This window comes from Microcaecilia unicolor, chromosome 3 (genome assembly GCF_901765095.1).
Source record: "Microcaecilia unicolor chromosome 3, aMicUni1.1, whole genome shotgun sequence".
Taxonomy (NCBI): Eukaryota; Metazoa; Chordata; class Amphibia; order Gymnophiona; family Siphonopidae; genus Microcaecilia; species Microcaecilia unicolor.
The window spans coordinates 433,781,280-433,801,136 of NC_044033.1; the positions used below are offsets into that span (position 1 = coordinate 433,781,280).

The 19,857-nt window shown below is 43.3% G+C and overlaps 1 protein-coding gene across 2 annotated transcripts in view; it reads right to left on the reverse strand.

Moving 5' to 3' along the window:
- The window catches only part of HPCAL1 (hippocalcin like 1), a 291,452-nt gene that overhangs the window by 36,331 nt on the left and 235,264 nt on the right, over window positions 1-19,857 (reverse strand). The window contains exon 2 of one of the 2 annotated variants that reach the window (XM_030198870.1): window positions 4,637-4,851. The exons of the other annotated variant lie outside the window; for it this stretch is intronic. Within the exon in view, the coding sequence (XP_030054730.1) occupies window positions 4,637-4,639 (3 nt within the window). The 5' untranslated portion in view covers window positions 4,640-4,851. The remainder of the gene's footprint in view (window positions 1-4,636; window positions 4,852-19,857) is intronic. 2 annotated transcript variants of the gene reach the window in all.

The window sequence follows — 19,857 nt, forward strand, 5'->3', positions numbered from 1 at the left end:
TTTATATACAACATGAACTGGTACACATCATTAATATACACATCAAAGACAGTTTTAATCAAGTTACATTACTTCTGAACATATAAAAAAAGTTGGAGCTTGTTTTCTAGAAATGTGCTGGGTACTTAGGTGCAGGGTCATCCTTGGGTGAGGAGGGATTGGGAGGGCACCACTGGTGCTTCTAGCCCCTCTCCCTGACCCCCCCCCCCCCCCCCCCCACCAATGCTATTATCTCTCTTTCAATCTTTGGTGCTTTTCTCATATTCAGGAAATTTACTGGTATGACAGTTTGTAAATGTGTTGTTAAGAGTAATACAAAGATCAGTTTTTAGAAGAACAGCCCACTGCTACTGGTTTGCTGAATATTATCCATTTAAGTTTGTGCAGATTTTCAGCAATTCACGTAGCTTCGCTAAAAATAACACTGAATTTTAAATGGATAACTTACCCATTTAACTTTATTCTGCTTATCTGTGCAGTACGACTTGGATAAGATATGCCATCAGCAGCTGAAACACTGCTCAATGGATTTTTTTTTTTTTTAGCCTTAACACCCAGACCACCCCCATTCATAATGCTCCAAAACAGGTAACTTTGGTCACTTAGGGGTAAGTCTATAAGAGACAGCATATTTTAAGCGGTAAAGGATATGGCCGCTTTGGGGTATTTTAATCATTTACATGCAAATGTGGCAACATACAAGTGTAAATAACCACTTACAGAATGCTGACTAGTTGGAAAGTATGTACCATGATATGATGGCATGTACTTTGTCAGTGGGTATGGACATGAGTGGAATTTGGGTGGAGCATACAAGCATACATATAGATTAAAAAATACTACAATTTATGCACGTAATAGCCAAAGGTAACTCATTTGAGCAGCACTTACTCAACAACTGGAAACAAATACAAAGAAAATATAAATACGCAATAAGACAGACCAAAAGATCATACTACAAAACTAAAATAGGGCCAGATTACAAAGACGCAAAGAAACTATACCACCTCGTGAACAAACTACTACACACCACCCCGGTCACCACAACCAACACAGACATCCCATCAGCAGACAAACTTGCCAAATACTTCAATGAAAAAATTGTAAACCTACGCAACATGTTACCTCAGAACACCACTAATATCGAATACTTCATCAATGGTCTGGACCCAACCCTTGGAGAATACCCAGCGGATCGAACCTGGACAAACTTCGCCCTCCTCACCGCCGAAACAGTTGCCCAGGTGATTAATAGGTTCTCTGACACTCACTGTAAACTGGACACCTGCCCCAGCTACTTAATAAAATCCGCCCCCGACCGCTTCATAGCCGACCTCACATCCCACCTAAACCACATGCTCCAATAAGGTCTCTTCCCTAAGGAAAATGGCAATATCTTACTCGCCCCAATACCAAAAGACACCAAGAAGAAAACAAACAAAATCTCAAACTACCGCCCAGTAGCATCTATTCCACTGGTAGTCAAACTAATGGAAAGTATGGTAACCAAACAACTCACTGATTACATAAACAAATTCTCAATATTACATGAATCACAATCAGGATTTCGCCCCCTCCACAGCACCGAAACTGTATTAATTACTCTCCTAGCCAAATTCAAACAGGAAATAGCAACAGGAAAAAGCATACTTCTCCAATTTGACATGTCTAGTGCATTCCACATGGTAAACCATGATATATTACTAAGACTTTTGGATTATATCGGGATTGGTGGAAAAATAATTAGTTGGATCAAGGGTTTCCTAACCACTAGAACATATCAAGTGAAATCAAATACAAACATATCCTCACCATGGAAAGCAGACTGTGGAGTACCTCAAGGATCACCACTATCACTGATTCTCTTCAACTTAATGATGACCCCATTAGCCAAATCCTTAGCCAGCCAAGGCCTCAACCCTTTCATCTATACCGATGATGTCACAATATACATTCCTTACAAACACGATCCAACAGAAATCACCAACGAAATTAATCTAAGCTTGAACATCATGGACACATGGGCAAATGCATTTCAATTAAAACTCAATACGGAAAAAACACACTGTCTCATCCTCACATCCCAATACAATCCAAACAAACCCACAAATATAAACACCCCAGACTACATCCTCCCTATCTCAGACAGCTTGAAAATCCTCGGAGTTACAATCGACCGAAACCTGACCCTAGAGAGCCAAGTGAAATCTACAACAAAGAAAACGTTCCACTCAGTGTGGAAAGTCAAACGGGTGAAACCACTCTTCCCGCGAGAAACATATCGCAACCGGATACAATAAATGGTATTAAGCCATGTAGATCACTGTAAAGGTATCTATGCAGGATGCAAAGCACAACTCATAAAGAAACTACAGACTGCACAAAACACTGCAGCCAGGCTTATATTTGGAAAAACGCGTTCTGAAAGCGCCAAACCCCTCAGAGAAAAACTGCACTGGCTCCCAATCAAAGAATGCATTGCCTTCAAAATCTGCACCATGGTTCACAAAGTTATCTACGGTGAAGCCCCGGGATACATGACAGATCTCATAGACCTATCAATCAGAAAAACAATTGGATCAACAAGAACATACCTAAATCTCCACTACCCAAGCTGCAAAGGACTCAAATACAAAACAACTTATGCAACCAGCTTTTCCTACATAAGCACACAACTGTGGAACACACTACCAAAAGCTGTGAAAACAACATATGACCACCTAAACTTCAGGAAATCACTAAAAACTAACCTATTCAAAAAGGCATACCCTAATGACCCAACTTAAATGCTTGAACCCTGCTACACAAGGAAACTAAAGCTAGTAATGGACATAATGCAATTTTTCCTCTCTATGATTCACAAATGTGTCTGTAGCTCTTGAAGGTTGCTTGGATTTGGGGAATCAGAGTAAGTGTTGAATCTAACTGTATTATTCCAAGGTTCCTGACTTGTGATTTGAGGGGGAGTTCATACTGTGCCACACAAACCCTTATTTTATCATCCTCACTTTAATATTCCCTTATCTCGTTTGTCCGTCCTAATCAGATTGTAAGCTCTGTCGAGCAGGGACTGTCTCTTCATGTTCAAGTGTACAGCGCTGCGTACATCTAGTAGCGCTTTAGAAATAAGTAGTAGTAGTAGTATCTTTCCATAATATCACTTTGTATTTGTTCACACCGGAGACTGCTAACTCTTCTCTGATACTATGTAAGCCACATTGAGCCTGCAAATAGGTGGGAAAATGTGGGATACAAATGAAACAAACAAACAAATAAATAAATGTCAGGTATGTATCCACGTGTGTTAGGGACCCAGAGAATCTCAGTTTTACTTGGGTTCAGGCAAAGTTTATTGTGTGTAGCCCATTCTTGAATTGATGTTAGACAAGTGATCAGTTTATTCAAGGCTGTAGGTAAGTCAGGTTCAATGGGTATGAGTAGCTGCACATCATCCGCATAGATGTAGAACTGAGTGTCCATTGACCGAATCAGCTCAGCTAGTGGTTTGAGGTAGATATTGAATAGAATAGGTGACAGTATTGATCCTTGTGGTACCCCGCAGGTCAGTGTCCATGGTGGTGATGCATTGCTGCCAATCATTATGGATTGTTGCCTGTCTGATAGATAGAATCTGAACCAGGCAAGTACTGTTCCATTGATACCTGTTTCTGTCAGTCGTGCTAGCAAGATATCATGATCCACAGTGTCAAAAGCTGCTGAGAAATTCCCGAAATTCATCAGATGGGAACCTGATTATTTGATATTCCAGAAATACCTTAAAGCCTCTCTGTTTAATTTCTCACAGATGATCATTAATTTAAACCCTAATTGTACAATTATTCCAATTTCTTAGTTCCATTCTGTTATTATACATGGACTATAAATTGTTAACTTTTTGAATCTAGCATTCATTTCCATATTCCATACTAATACTCAATCCCCATTTACCTTATTACTACTTAATGTATGCTGTCCCACATCACTTTTTGAACTGTTAATTACAATAAGTTGTTTGCCACATTGAACCTGATCTATTGGGTTCATGTGGTGTATAAATGAAATAAATATATACACAGGGGGTTGGAGATATAAAACGGGAATAAAATGTTCCTGTAACAAGACTGTTAGACTGTTTTAAGCATGTAGTAGGCCATACATCTGAAATAAATGGTACATAGAACTGATGAAAAGCTCCTGTTCTGTAAGTGGAAGATGAGAAAATTATTACAACTACAGACAACTGTCACTAACAATTAAAATGCATCATCCTTCTGCTCTTTTTGTGTTTTTTAAAGTACACTCAACGTTACCAACTGTTGTAGAATTCAATTCTCTCAACACAACCACTAGATATTCTTTGCGGCTTCAAAATGCTTCTGCACATATACACAACCAGCTGCCTTTCAATAACAATAAAAATAAACCCCACACATTTGAGCAGGAAATTAAAAAGCTCTATTTCCCACGACCACTGGGTAGAAAATTTACAGCTGCACACCTGCAAAGATGTTGCAGAGAAAAGCTATAATCTCCCTCCCTGGAAAATGTCAGGTTTATGCTATTAAATGTCTTTGTTTTTTTCTGGAACAGACATTCGTAGATGAAAAGAACAGAGCAAAAAACCAAACCAGCCCACCATGCCTATTTTGATGCGTTTCCAATGCCCTTGATGTGATACAGTTGAGCAGAGCTGAACTGTTGAAACGAGTTTTCTTAACTCTCTCACTCTTCATTCTTGGAGCAAACGGCCATCCTCCACTTAAACATAAGTTTACAAGGAGTGAAGCAAAGGCAAAAGCAGTGTGGCCAACTGCTGTGCTGTTGGCAGGCTCCCATTTTTGTTCAAATGTGCTGTAAAAGAAAAAAGTCATCCAGTCTAGTGCATTGCAACAATGCTTTAATGACATGCCACTCAATGCTAAACAGGTTCCAAACTGCCCCACAAATAGCATCAGAAAATCAGGCACCCTAATCATAAATGCTACTTTTATATACTAGAGAGTTTGCAAACACTAACTTTACAATATTCTTAAAGCATCAGTTCCATCACAATCTATTCTTATTTCATTCTGTATATAGAGAATGGCACGGTGACAAAGTTTGTCCCTATTCCATGGGCTCTGTCCAGTCCCAGCCCTGTGGGTTCTGCCTCCATCCCTGTAGGCCCTGTCCTCATCTGTAGAAGCCTCGAACACTTTATGATTTTATATTTAAATCATTTTTATTAAAGTATAAAAAGGAACAATATTCTGTGCAATTGTTTATACATCACAAATAGAAGACAATAACAATGAGCAACTATAATAACTCCCCATTGAGCACCTATAATAACCCCCCATCCACCTTGTTAAAGTATACAAAACTAAAAGGGTACAAAATACAACCCGCTCTGCCCTATTTGGGGAGAAATATGCCCTATGAAGCACTCTTTTGATTAATTTTTAAATCTGTGGATGAATAATAAATCAAGAATCTCAGGATTCAGTCTAGCTCTCCTGTTTTCCACAGTCCTTCCTGCAATAGAAAATATCCTCTCAGAAGTAATGTACAGGACCCTGTGCAAGTTTTGCTAGTTGTGGCCAGCACTCTGCTTGTTTTTCCAAAACAACAAACCAACCAAAAAAAAAACAACCACCAAAAAAAAAAACCCCCAAACCATTTGTTGTCTGCATCACTCGAACATAAATAACTGTCCAATTTATTAACTGCCTTCACAGTAGAGAATGATATGGGGACAAAGCTTGTCCACGTCCCTGTGGGCTCTGCCCCTGTCCCCACAGGCTCTGCCCGCATACCCATAGGCTCTGTCCCCGCCCCCATGTCATTCTCTATCTGTATGTACAGAAGCAATACTATATTCTTCCCTAACCTGTATTCTTTTGAAAATATAGGGTGGGAATCATCTAAAATCATTTCACTGCATTGTATTTAACTAGGACCGGAGATGTCTCAATTTCCTATTTTTTTTCTGTATAGAACAGATCACCACAATGTGCTCTCTAGGTGATAACAGAGAAGTTTTCAGGAATGCATGCTTTTATACATGACTGTCCGACTGAGAGGGGAGATAATATCATATACAGCGGCTCGTCGAAAGAAGACGGCCGCGAGCCTTGTAAATTTACAACGACAATTGAGAAAAGCCAAACTCTTAAGTCTTCACTCCCCGACCCAAGCTAATAGGGATGCATATGTAGCACTGCAAGTGTCTATTAATACTATACTGCATGAGCACACACAGCGTAGGTGGTTATTTCAAAAGTTCCGCTTTCATAGATTTGGGAACCGCACAGGCGGGCTATTAGCTCATCTAGTTAAGAGTAAACGGGGCACGCGGACTATCATGGCTTTGAAAGACAGTACAGGAGTGGTGGTAAACCGACCAGAGCGTTTACTGCAGATATTGCAAGATCACTTCCAGGCAGTGTATAGAGAGGGAGACCGGGCAGATAGGAATTCAATGAATGACCTATTAAATCGGGCGGGCATGCCCAGATTGTCAGACCAAGCGGTAATGGAGTTGGACATGCCGCTACAGATGAGAGAGCTACAGAAAGCAATTAAGGGATTGCGGCCGTTAACAGCACCAGGTGAAGATGGCTTCTCGGGAGAGTTCTTTAAATTGATGCAGGCACCAATGGGGGGAGCATTGCTTGATTATCTGCAGGCCATCATACAGGAGGGCACAATCCCGGGTAGAGAAAATACAGCCCTCATTTCACTCATATTAAAACCGGGTAGGCCGCCCGAAGATCCGACATCGTATAGGCCTATCTCTTTGATCAATGTGGATATCAAACTCCTTGCAAAGGTAATGGCCAATAGACTGGCTACCCGGATTGCAGAGTTGGTGGATGTGGCACAGGTGGGCTTTATTCCTCGAAGACAATCAGTATTGCATGTCCGCAGAATCCTACTGGCTATGGCACAGAGCAAATGTTCTCAGACACCGTTACTAGTGGCAAGCTTAGATGCTGCTAGGGCTTTTGACCAGGTGGACTGGAGATATTTGTTTCATGTGTTGGAATGGGTGGGGCTCCCTGAGGGGTTTTTGAAAGCAGTCAAAGCACTCTACTCAGGTATGATGGCGCAGATTGTAGCGAATGGGAGTAGGTCGGCACCATTTGAAGTACAACGCGGTACGAGGCAGGGCTGCCCATTGTCCCCGCTCTTGTTTGACCTTTCTCTAGAACCCTTGCTGCGGATACTTAAGACAAGTAAGATACAGGGCATTAATGTAGGGGGGGAGGAGCTTCGTGCGCTGGCGTATGCGGATGACATCATGCTTTTGCTCGCGGACCCCCAAGCCTCTCTAGAATACGTTTTACAGGTAGTGGAACAATATGGTGAGGTGTCAGGGTTTTCCCTTAATCTCCAAGTCATGTGCAATGGCACCGGATGATGACACGTTCCGTGAGTGGAGAGGTCAATTCCCACTGCGCCGGGAAGAGGTAGCACTAAAATACTTGGGGATCCTAATACCTAGAGATTTAGCACTCCTATATGAACAAAATGTCAGAATACTCATGGAGATGACGAAAAAACAGTTGCTGCTCTGGCAGGCCCTCCCTTTATCTTTGTGGGGAAGGATAGCGCTGTTTAACATGCTGATAGTGCCGAAATGGGTATACGTTTTTCAGCAGCTCCCGCTATTTCTAAAAAGAAAGGATGAGAATAAACTGGGGAAAATGTTGCAAACATATTTATGGAAAGGGAAACGCCCAAGACTAAGGCTCTCAATGATCTGGACACCCAGGGAGTATGGGGGTATGGGAATGTTGAACCTTCGATCGTTAACGGTAGCATGCTCTATGCGTCACATAAGTGATTGGTTCCGAGGATCCTCGGACTTCTCCCTGACGGCTATAGAGACCTCGGTTTTCCCGGAGATTCAATTTAGTCACTTGTTACATACTGGGGGTAAATTACCTCAGGCGGCGCTGAAACGCCATCCATTGCTGGGATCCCTGCGAGCGACTTGGAGGTGGCTTTGCCGTCGCCATCAGCTTTCCGCTAAAGTAACGCCCTACCTTTCAATCTGTAATAATCCGGATTTCCCACCAGGTCAGGGAAATAGTGTGTTTAAACAATGGGAAAAGAAGGGCATAATATATTTGGTGCACATCATAGATGAGGAAGGTAAGATACGGCCTTTTGCCACCTTGCAACAGCAATATGGGATCTCAAGGAGGCATTTCTTTGCGTATCTCCAATTAAGACATTATGTACAGACTTTACCCTGGACGGACTTGACGGAGGATGTGTCCGACATTCTCTCAGAGGCCTATACGTTGGGTGCCCAGCTGTGTGTGCCATTAAGATTTCATCACCAGCAGTTGAAGGACACGACTGTAGAGCTGCAGTATGCATCCTTGGCAACAGACTGGTCCAAAGATTTAAATTGTGAGGTGACGGAGGAGATGTGCAAAGCATATTTAAAACAATTATATGCGCGGCGTTTGTCAGTACTACAGCGCGAAAAACTATATAGATTCTTGTTAAGACTGCACATCTCTCCCCTGCGGGCATTCAGGGCAAAAATTTCCAATTCCGGGGTCTGTCCAAAGTGTGGGGCGGTTATGGCCTCCTTAGGGCACATGTTCTGGCTCTGCCCGGAGGTACAGCGCTTCTGGGGGGCAGTGCTACAGATTATAGACTTATGGTGGGGATGCACTCTCACTTGTGACCCCTTGCTGCTATTTAATAGCTTTAAATTTACAACACAACCTCCGGCGGGGTTCAAGAGATTTGTACAATTAGCAATTTTTTGCGGCATTCATGCCATCTTGACAGCCTGGATGATGCCGCAGGGCCCTCACATCTGGAGGTGGAGATTACAGTTAATTCACCAAATGAGAATAGATAGGTGTGGGGTGCAAAACATGGACAGTGTCCCAGGCACCAGGTTTAGAGAAATGTGGGAACCAGTGTGGAGCGCCTTGCCACCTAAAGGGAGAAGTTACATCCTAAACATTTAACCATCTTAACATTTAATTAGCACGCATGAAGGGAGGGTGGGTAGGGAGGGAGGGAGTTGGGTGGGAGGGGATAGAGGGGATGGGTTTCTGTGCTGTACCTATTAGTGTACTGTAAGAGAGGGGAAGACTGGGTCTGACATCAGGGGAGTATACATCTGGTTTGATCATTGAGAAGGTCTCATCCCCACGCTAAGTGATTGGGGAAGTGGGCTGGAGGCTATAAGAATCAAAGCCTCTGGTCTACGTGCGGAACACTAGTCATTGACTTACAAAGTGTAAATGGTTTTCTTAAAGTTTTACTTGTTTAGTTGTTTGGTTGCCGGTACAGGGGAGAGGGGGGGGGGGGGGGGGGGGAGGGAGGAAAGAGGGAATGCAAATTTGTTGTAATCCTTAAGCACATGGCATCTTGAAGCACATATGTGTTGATTTTGTGTTGTGATATCTACCTGCAATATATGTATTGGATTACTAATAAAAAGATTTAAACATACATGACTGTCCGGCAATTTAACTTGGAGGATGGAATCACCTGCCAGTAACCAGGTAGGAGTCCTCTCTTATGGTTTTAAAGGGAAGGTTCCCCCCCCCCCCTTTTTTTTAAATCTCATGATTGAAATTTTCTTGCAAAATACAAAACCAAGCCAAACCAAGCAGAAATAGCAGTATTCAGATGGAATATGTGATAAGAATTAAAGTAAAATCTCAGCAGTCTCTCATAAGGAACTTTATCAAAAGCTTTCTGATAATCTAGATACACTACATCAACCGGCTCACCTTTATCCACATGTTAATTCACATCTTCAAAGAAATGAAGCAAATTGGTTGAGACAAGACTTCCCTCAGCTGAACCCATGCTGTCTTATTAAAACCATGTTGTGTTCTGTAATATTATTCTTTATAATAGTTTCCACTATTTTGCCCAATACCAACATCAGGCTTACCAGTCTAACTTCTTCCCTGACCATCCCTTTTTAAAAATCGGTGTCACTTTGGCCACCCTCCAATCTTCAGGTACTATGGACGATTTTAATGACAGGTTACATATTACTAACAGCAGCTCAGAAAATTCATACAAGAGTTCTTTTGAGTACCCTTGGATATATGCCATCCAGTTCAGGTGATTTATTACTCTTTAATTTGTCAATTTGACTCAGTACATCTTCCAGGTTCACCAAGATTTCTTTCAGCTACTCCACATCATCACCCTTGAAAACTATTTCCAGTACAGGCAGATCTCTTACATCTTCTTCCATAAAGACCAATGGAAAGAATTCATTCAGTTTCCCTGAGCACCCCTTTTGCTCCTTCGTGATCTAACAGTCCCATGGATTTCCTCACAGGCTTTCTGCTTCTGATGTACCTCTGTGGCAAGTGTCTCTTCCTATTCTCTTTTAGCCTTCTTTATTACTGCTTTGCATCTCACTTGCCCGTGCTTATGTTGCTTCTTATTTTCTTCATTTGGATCCTTTTTTCATTCTTTGAAGGACAATCTTTTGGCTGTGATAGCCTCTTTTACTTCACCTTTTAACCAGGGGCGTATCTGCATGGGGCCACAGGGGCCTGGGCCCCCGCGGATTTCGCCCTGGCCCCCCTCCCCCACTACTGTTGTTTACCTTTGCTGGCGGGGGACCCCAACCCCCGCCAGCCGCCGAGATCTTCAAAGTTCTTGTTCGTCGTCCTCCGTGGCCATGCTGTACCCTGTTGATTCGGAGTCTGTCTGACGTCGCACCATGTTGTACGCGCGTACAACGTGGTGCGACGTCAGACAGACTCCGAATCAGCAGCGTACAGCATGGCCACGGAGGAGGATGACGAACAAGAACTTTGAAGACCTCGGCGGCTGGCGGGGGTTGGGGTCCCCCGCCAGCTGAAGAATTATTTTTAAAAGCAGGCGGAAGCGGACCTCGGCTGGCGGGGGTTCGGGTCCCCGCCAGCAAAGGTAAACAGCATCAGCGGGGGAGGGTTGGCGGCGGGAGAGGAGGTGGAGAGAATCGTTGGTGGCAGGGGGGGGCTCTGGCAATGGCGGGGGGGGGGGGAGTCGTTGGTGGCAGGGGGGGCTCTGGCAATGGCGGGGGGGGGGTCGGTGGTGCCGGGGGGGGGGGGGGCTAAATGTGCCCCCTCCCTCTGGCCCCCCCTACTGCCAGAGTCCAGATACGCCCCTGCTTTTAACCATGCTGTCATTTTCGCTTCTTTCCACCTTTGCAAATACATGGAATACATCTGGACTGGGCTTCCAATATGGTATTTCTGAATAACATCCACGCCTGATTTAGTGTCCTAACCTTAGCAGTCAATCCTTTTAGTTTCTTTTTAACCATTTTCCTCATTTTATTATAGTCACCCTTTCAAAAAATTAGGTGTAGCTACAGAAGATTTCCTTTGCGGGTTCATCCCAGATAGTAACTCAAACGATCATGTTATGATCACTGTTTCCCAGTGGACACAACACCGCCCCCACCTCTCGCACTATGCCCTGCACGCCACCAAGGTCCTGATCCAAAATGGCTCCCCCCCCCGTTGGCTCCTGGACCAGTTGCTCCAAGAAGCAATCGTTTATTAAATCTAGAAATTTTATGTCCCTGGCACTCCCTCATGTAACATTTATCCAGTCAATATCAGGGTAATTGAAATCATCCATTTTAGGGTTACCCAATTTTCCAGCTTTCCTAATCAATGTAAATAAGTGTTAAAGCAGAAAAGGTACAGAGAAGGGCGACGAAAATGATAAAGGGGATGGGATGACTTCCCTGTGAGGAAAGGCTAAAGCGGCTAGGGCTCTTCATCTTGGAGAAAAGGCGGCTGAGGGGAGATATGATAGAGGTCTATAAAATAACGAGTGGAGTTGAACGGGTAGATGTAAAGTGTCTGTATACATTTTCCAAAAATACTAGGTCTAGGAAGCATGCAATGAAGCTACAACGTAGTAAATTTAAAAAGAATCGGAAAATTTGTCTTCACATCGTGTAATTAAACTCTGGAATTCGTTGCCAGAGAATGTGGTAAAAGCGGTTAGCTTAGCAGAGTTTAAAAAAGGTTTGGACAGCTTCCTAAAGGAAAAGTCCATAGCCCATTATTAAATGGACTTGGGGAAAATCCACTATTTCTGGGATAAGCAGTATAAAATGTTTTGTACTTTTTTGGGATCTTGCCAGGTATTTGTGACCTGGATTGGCCACTGTTGGAAACAGGATGCTGGGCTTGATGGACCTTTGGTCTGCCCCAGTATGGCAATACTTATGTACAGTTAAATATAGGGTACTAATCTGAACAGTTATCATGCTTCACATGCAACAATCAGCGAGATATATTTATATACCGTATACAACACATGTGGTGCTGATTCCAGCTAGTGTTAAAGTCAGACTTGAGGTGTCAACCTTACCTTCAATTTTAGGTTTGTCTATTTACACCTGTGCTTATACATTCTAATTCTTTAGTTTAGAGCACCTGTTTGATTTTTTTTTGTCAGTTTCAACAATTTAAACTTTTTACTTTGATACCTAATGTATAGAATTGACTTCAGGCGCTCTAAGGCAAGATTTGAGACTAAAACTTACTTTTAATGTGATACTTTGCCACCATTTAATACATGCAAGAGCATTTGTGAGGCACAGCGGTTTCTGCCAACTCTTCTCTAATTGGGAAGCCAAGTAAGTTGGTGTTTTACAAAGAGATACTCCACTGACTGAAGGCTGCGTGGGAGATGAATGGGGAATATGCCCAAAATGTACACTTGTGTCAATGTTTCATTATTTCCAAGCCAAGAAACCAAATCATTGGCCAGTATAGATTTCATTAAAATAGGTATGCTCATGCATTTTTACTGTTTACATGCAGATCAACATGTTTTTCATTTTTACTAACTATTCATGTTTGAATAAAAAAACCAAACCTTCCCAAACATCTTTGGTATTTAATCACTTAGCTCTGGTTACCACTACATACACATCCCTCTGCTAAAGGAAGTTTTACATTATTTATGACAGGCACAACCAAAAAATGACCAGTGGATGACATCTTGCTGTGCATGTGCTTTTTGAAAACAATCATTCACATTCGTTTTCATTACAGACACTGTGGAGAAATTTACCTTTACCTGAATTTTCTTTGCTTGGGTCCTGCTAGACCAGTTCAGACTGACAGTTATGTCCTCCTATCAGCAGAGGAAGTCAGACTATATTTTGATGGCAAAGAAGCCAGGAATATGATTTTGGATATAAATTTATATTTTACAGGCTGGTACTTAAAGGCTTATATATGTTCATATGTCCCTGTTCATGTTTTTAGGTGTGATCTGTACCCTAGGAAAATTATTAATTTGCTCCTGATGCAGGCATTATATATGCCAAAACACATCAGGAGGCATATTTTCAAAGCACTTTGGGAGGCTAAGTTCCATAGGTTTCTATGGAACTTTGGGAGGCTAAGTGCTTTGAAAATATGCCTCCAGGTATAACATTTCACATCCAAACTACTGATATTGTGATCTACACCATTTTACAAAAGGTTGCTTTTTGAATAAAGGTTTTATCTACTACTACTGGTTGCTACTGTGCTGCAGCCTCTCATTGCATCTCTTTCTTCTCTCTCTATATATGTATGTCTGTTAGATTACAATTTGGTCTCCGTGGCTTTCACTGCAGAGGATATACTGATGTTAAACGTTTCCATAACCTTGCACCTTCCCTATGTCTTAAGGGGGTCCTATAAAATGGCAAAATTGGACTTGCTGTTGTAAGTTACAAAGATGAAATTAAGTTGTCATGACTTATGTTGCATTGCTGATGTGTGATGAGTTGGTTACAAAGCCCTGTCTACTGAGAACTTCAATATTTTCTCTACCCTTTTATTATTATTTTTTTAATCAAGGCGACTTCACCTTCCAATAAAGCTGCTATAGTACAGAGCTTCAGAGAAAATTCTGATTTTAAATATATGCATCTCATGACCTCAGATTGACTGCAGAACAAAACTAAGAAAACTTATGGAAAATTAATGTGTTTAGACCTTTGGTTGCTATCACTATTAAGGTTGCTATCACTAAGCCACTCAGTACCTTAGCTGGGAAGTTATTTTTATTTTTTATTTAAACAAACAAAAAAAAAGAATGTGCTGGTGCATCCTTAATACCAGTCTAGCCAGATTGGTAAAATAATGCAATTTCGAGTATGCCTGGAATTGTATGTTTAAAACTGATAGCTCAATTTCTCTAACATAATCAGTCAAGGAAGAGAAGAACTAATATTGATAAATCAGAGCTAAATGCTTCCAAGAATAGAAAGTCTACTGGCTGCTATTTATTTGTTACATTTGTATCCCACATTTTCCCACCTATTTGCAGTCTCAATGTGGCTTACATAGTGCCTTAAGGCGTTAGCCAGTCCAGCAGAGAAATGAATACAGGTGATGTTGTGGTCGAATAGGGTACATTAGAGTCAGGCACAAAGGGGTTCGAACAGAGGGAAGATTATATAATGTCCAGTACGATCGTTGGTTATGCTGTGTTGCAGAATATAGGCATTTATGTTGGGTCAGTAAGGTATGCCTTTTTGAACAGGTTGGTTTTTAGTGATTTCCTGAAGTTTAGATGGTCATAGATTGTTTTGACAGCTTTTGGTAGTGCGTTCCATAGTTGTGTGCTTATATGGGAGAAGCTAGATGCATAGGTTGTTTTGTATTTGAGTCCTTTGCAGTTTGGGTAGTGGAGGCTTAGGTATGTTCATGATGACCCGGTTCTGTTTCTGGTTGGTAGATCTATGAGGTCTATCATGTATCCTGGGACATTGCCGTAGATAATTTTGTGGACCAGGGTGCAGATTTTGAAGGTGATATGTTCTTTTCTCGGAGGGGTTTGGCACTTTCGAATCGTGTTTTGCCAAATATCAGTCTGGCTGCTGTGTTTTGGGCGGTCTGGAGTTTTTTTATGAGTTGTTCTTTACATCCCGCATAGATTCCGCTGCAGTAGTCTGCATGGCTTAGTACCATTGATTGTATTAGATTACAAAATATTTCCCTCGGGAAGAAAGGTTTTACACGTTTAAGTTTCCACATTGAGTGGAACATTTTCTTTGTAGTGGAGTATACTCAGTGGTGTGCTGGTAAATGTTTAACAACGGGCTTTCTCCCCGGTCCCCCTCTGCGCCCCCCCCCCCCAATTGCAGAGCTGGCTAGGGGAGAGAGCCTGGGGGTGGGAGGCAATGCATTACTCCAGGAAAATAAAATTAAATGATCCCAGGTTCCAATCTAATTCATGTTTAATGTGCGATAAAATGCCATAAATAAGTAAATAAATATAAACTTTTAATGTTGAGCACCTGATTCACTAAGTGAACATATTCCAAACACTATAATGAAAATAAAATGATTTTTTTCTAACTTTGTTGTCTGGTGACTGTTTTTCTTATCATGCTGGCCCAGTATCCGATTCTGCTGCTGTCCTCTTAACTCCGTTTCCAGGGCTTCCTTTCCATTTATTTATTTCCTTTCCTCCTTTCTTCATTTCTGGTCCTCCGCAGACTTGACTCTCCAGTGGATCCAGCTTCTGCCTATTTTCTTCATCCCAGCTTCTGCCTATTTTCTTCATTCATGTGCTGTTTTTCTCCTCTCTTCCTTTTCCCTCATCTCATCTCCTTCCTCACTCTTCCCTGCCCTCCATCCATGTCCAGCATTTCTTCTCTCTCCCCTCTTCTCCCCTGCCCTCCATCCACCCATGACCAGCGACCCTTCTCTCCCCCTGCCCTCCATCCACCCATGACCAGCAACCCTTCTCTCCCCCTGCCCTGCATGCCTGCACCCATATCCAGCGACCCTCCTCTCCCCTGCCCTCCATGCACCCATACCCAGCGATCCTCCTTCCCCTGCCCTCCATCCACCCATGTCCAGCGACCCTCATCTCCCCTGCCCTCCATCCACCCATGTCCAACAACCCTTCTCTCCCCCTGCCCTGAATGCATGCACCCATATCCAGCAACCCTCCTCTCCCCTGCCCTCCATGCACCCATACCCAGCGACCCTCCTCTCCCCTGCCCTCCATCCACCCATGTCCAGCGACCCTCATCTCCCCTGCCCTCAATCCACCCATGCCCGCTGCCAGCGCTGACTCTCCCCCGCTGCCGGATCGCGTTTCAAAATGGCCGCCGAGACTTACAAGGGCGGCCTCGAAGACTGCAGCAGAAGTCTCACGAGGCCACCTCTGGAAGTCTTGGCGACCATTTTTAAAGAGAGAACCGGCAGCGGTGGAGGGTCAGCGCCAGCAGCAGGCAGGCAAGACTGCCTGCCCTGAAGAATTCAATGGACCAGGCAGGGTGACTCAGAGTCAGGTCGGTGAGGGACCAGATCCGGAGGGAGGGAGGAGAGCCAGCTCACGCTTATTAACAACTGGCTCGCAAGTTGGAACAAAATTTAACAACCGGCACTTGCGAGCCGGTGCGAGCCGGCTCCAGCACACCACTGAGTATACTTGGCTCTCAAGAGTAAGGTAACGGTTGATTGTGACGCCAAGTATTTTTAGGCTGTCTGAGATAGGGAGGGTGTGGTTTGGGATATTTATGGTTGTGGGTTTGTACTTATTGTGTTGAGATGAGAGGATGAGGCAGTGTGTTTTTTCAGCATTTAGTTTCAGTTGAAATGAGTTTGCCCATGGGTCCATGGTGTGCAAGCAGAGCTTGATTTCATTAGCGATTTCTGACAGGTCGTGTCTGAAGGGGATGTAAATTGTGACATCGTCTGCATAGATGAACGGGTTGAGGTCTTCATTGGATAAGGCCTTGGCCAATGGGATCATCATTATGTTGAAGAGTATAGGTGATAGTGGTGATCCTTGAGGTACTCCACAGTCTGCTTTCCATGGCGGTGATATGTTTGAATTAGACCTTACTTGGTATGTTCTGGTGGTTAGGAAGCCCTTAATCCAGTTAAGTACATTTCCACCAATCCCGAAATGGTCTAGGAGTCTTAGTAGTATATTTATTTATTACATTTGTACCCCGCGCTTTCCCACTCAAGGCAGGTTCAATGCGTCTTACATAGTAATTGGGATTACAAAGTATTGACGAAGAGAAATAAGTTGGATGTTATCCGAGTAATAAAAGAAGTAAGAAAGTAGAGATGCAAAGATGAGGGGAGTAGTATAAGGATGGGCAAGGGTAAGCGAGCAATTGGAGGGGTAGATGAGGGGATAGAGCAAGGGATAGGTAGGGGAGAATGTGGCAGGAAATGTAGTCTAGGTCATTATTGTTGTCTCCTGGATATGTGATGGATAGAGGTTTATAGGAATTAACTTAACCCTCCATTGCCCCAGGTACAAATAAGTACCTGTATATAATATGTAAGCCGCATTGAACCTGCTATGAGTGGGAAAGCGCGGGGTACAAATGTAGGAAAAATAAAAAAAATAAAATCTGGGTCATTTGGGTAGGCTTGCCTGAACAGATGGGTTTTTAGTGATTTCCGGAAGGGCAGATGATCATTGAGTGATCGGATTGGTCTGGGGAGGGCATTCCAGAGTTGGTCGCCTAGGAAGGAGAAGTTGGATCCATAATAGTTTTGTACTTGAGTCCTTTGCAATTGGGGTAATGTAGGTTGAGGTAAGTTCGTGATGTTGTAGTCATGTTCCTGGGGGGAGGTCAATCAGGTTGAGCATATAGCTTGGAGATTCACCGTGGATGATCTTGTGGATTAGCGTCTGGACTTTGAAACTGATTTGTTCTTTGATAGGGAGCCAATGAAGTTTTTTTTCGAAGAGGTGTTGCACTTTCAAATCGTGGTTTGCCAAAAATGAGTCTGGCTGCTGTATTTTGGGCAGTCTGAAGTTTTTTTTTTCAGAATATGGTTCTTGCAGCCTAAGAAAATACTGTTACAGTAGTCTGCGTGTGTAAGTACTGTGGATTGCACCAAGTTCTGGAATGTTGAATATGCTCGACATATCGAATTGGAGAAGTATACTTTTTCCTGTAGCTATTTCCTGCTTGAATTTGGTCAGGAGAGTGACTAGCACCGTTTCAGTACTATGGATGGGGGCGGAATCCTGATTGTGATTCATGTAGTAAGGAGAACTTGTCCGCGTAAGCTGTTTGGTCACCAGGCTCTCCATCAGTTGACTACTAGTGGGATAGATGCAACTGGGCGGTAATTGGCAAGGTCGTTTGTTTTTTTTCTTGGTGTCTTTTGGTATTGGGGTGAGTAAGATGTTGCTATGTTCCTCAGGGAAGAGACCTTCTTGGAGCATGTAAGTTTAGGTGGGATGGGACGTCTAGTATGAAGCGCTCAGGGGCGGATTTAAGTAGGTGGCTGGGGCAGATGTCCAGTTTGCAGTGGGTACTGGAGAACCTATGGGTCATCTGTGTAACTTATTTGGTGGTGAGGAGATCAAATTATATCAAGTGCAGAAATGTGAGAATGCTTCTATTTCACAGTTGTGACAAAGGACATACAGTGCTAAAGGTTTTCACCACTCAGTTCTTCCTTTAACAGCAGCTGTGCTGGAGAGCCCACAATTTTTTTGTGCTTTATTCCATTTCAACTTTGTTTGGCAGGAACTTCACAACTGTACCCCTACAGTGGAGGAGTGGCTAGGTTACAGTACCGGTCTTGTAATCCCAGAGGTGGCCGGCTGAAATCCCGCTGCTGCTCCTTGTGATCTTGGGCAAGTCACTTAACCCTCCATTGTCTCAGGTACAAACTTAGATTGTGATCCCTCTTGGGACAGAGAACTATCCAGTGCACCTGAATGTAACTCACCTTGAGCTACTACTGAAAAAGGTGTGAGCAAAATCTAAGGTTCTTTTTTTTTATATCATCCCATTTTTCTAATTAGAGATCCTCTGTGTTCATCCCACACCTTTTTAGGTGAGAGGTGGGGGGAGATGAAAATGACAACAGAATTTAAAATGTGTGGGACAAACAAAGGAATCCTGTTCAGAAGGAATGGATCCTCATAAGCTTAGCGGAGATTGTGTGGCAGCCCCGGTGGTTGAGAGGCGGGGTTAGTACTGGGCAGACTTCTACAGTCTGTGCCCTGAAAAAGCAAAGATACATACCTGTAGCAGGTATTCTCCGAGGACAGCAGGCTGATTGTTCTCACATGTGGGTCGACGTCCGCGTCGGCCCGGGGATCGGAGGCAATGTTGCAAACAAAATCTGAAAAAAATCTTTCTGGAGTCTTCTGGCGCACGAGCAGCGCACACCGCACATGTGCAGCCATCCTCGCGCCTGTCGCGTGAGCATTCCCGCTTAGTTAAATCAAAAGGCAAATACAAGAAGAACTTGAAAGGGGAGGTGGGTGGGTTTGTGAGAACAATCAGCCTGCTGTCCTCGGAGAATACCTGCTACAGGTATGTATCTTCGCTTTCTCCGAGGACAAGCAGGCTGCTTGTTCTCACATGTGGTGTATCCCTAGCACCCAGACTCACTCAAAACAATGAACATTGGTCAATTGGGCCTCACAACGTCAAGGACATAACACAGATTGACCTGAAACCATAAACAACTAAGTGAGAGTATAGCCTGGAACAGAACAAAAATGGGCCTTGGGGGGGTTGGGGGTGTTGGAGTCTAAACCCCGAACAGATTCTGCAGCACCGACTGCCCAAACTGACTGTCACGTCGGGTATCCTGCTGGAGGCAGTAGTGAGATGTGAATGTGTGGACTGATGACCACGTTGTAGCCTTGCAAATCTCCTCAATGGAGGCTGACTAAGTGAGCCACTGATGGAGCCATGGCTCTAACACTGTAAGCCGTGACATGGCCCTCTACAGTCAGCCTGGCTTGGGCAGGTTATTTTTGTTATCCTTATTCAATTTTAAGGTTGACTGAATTTGAAATGAGATGGTTATTTTTCTTGGACATTATGTTTGTGATCCTGGTCATACAATACAAATT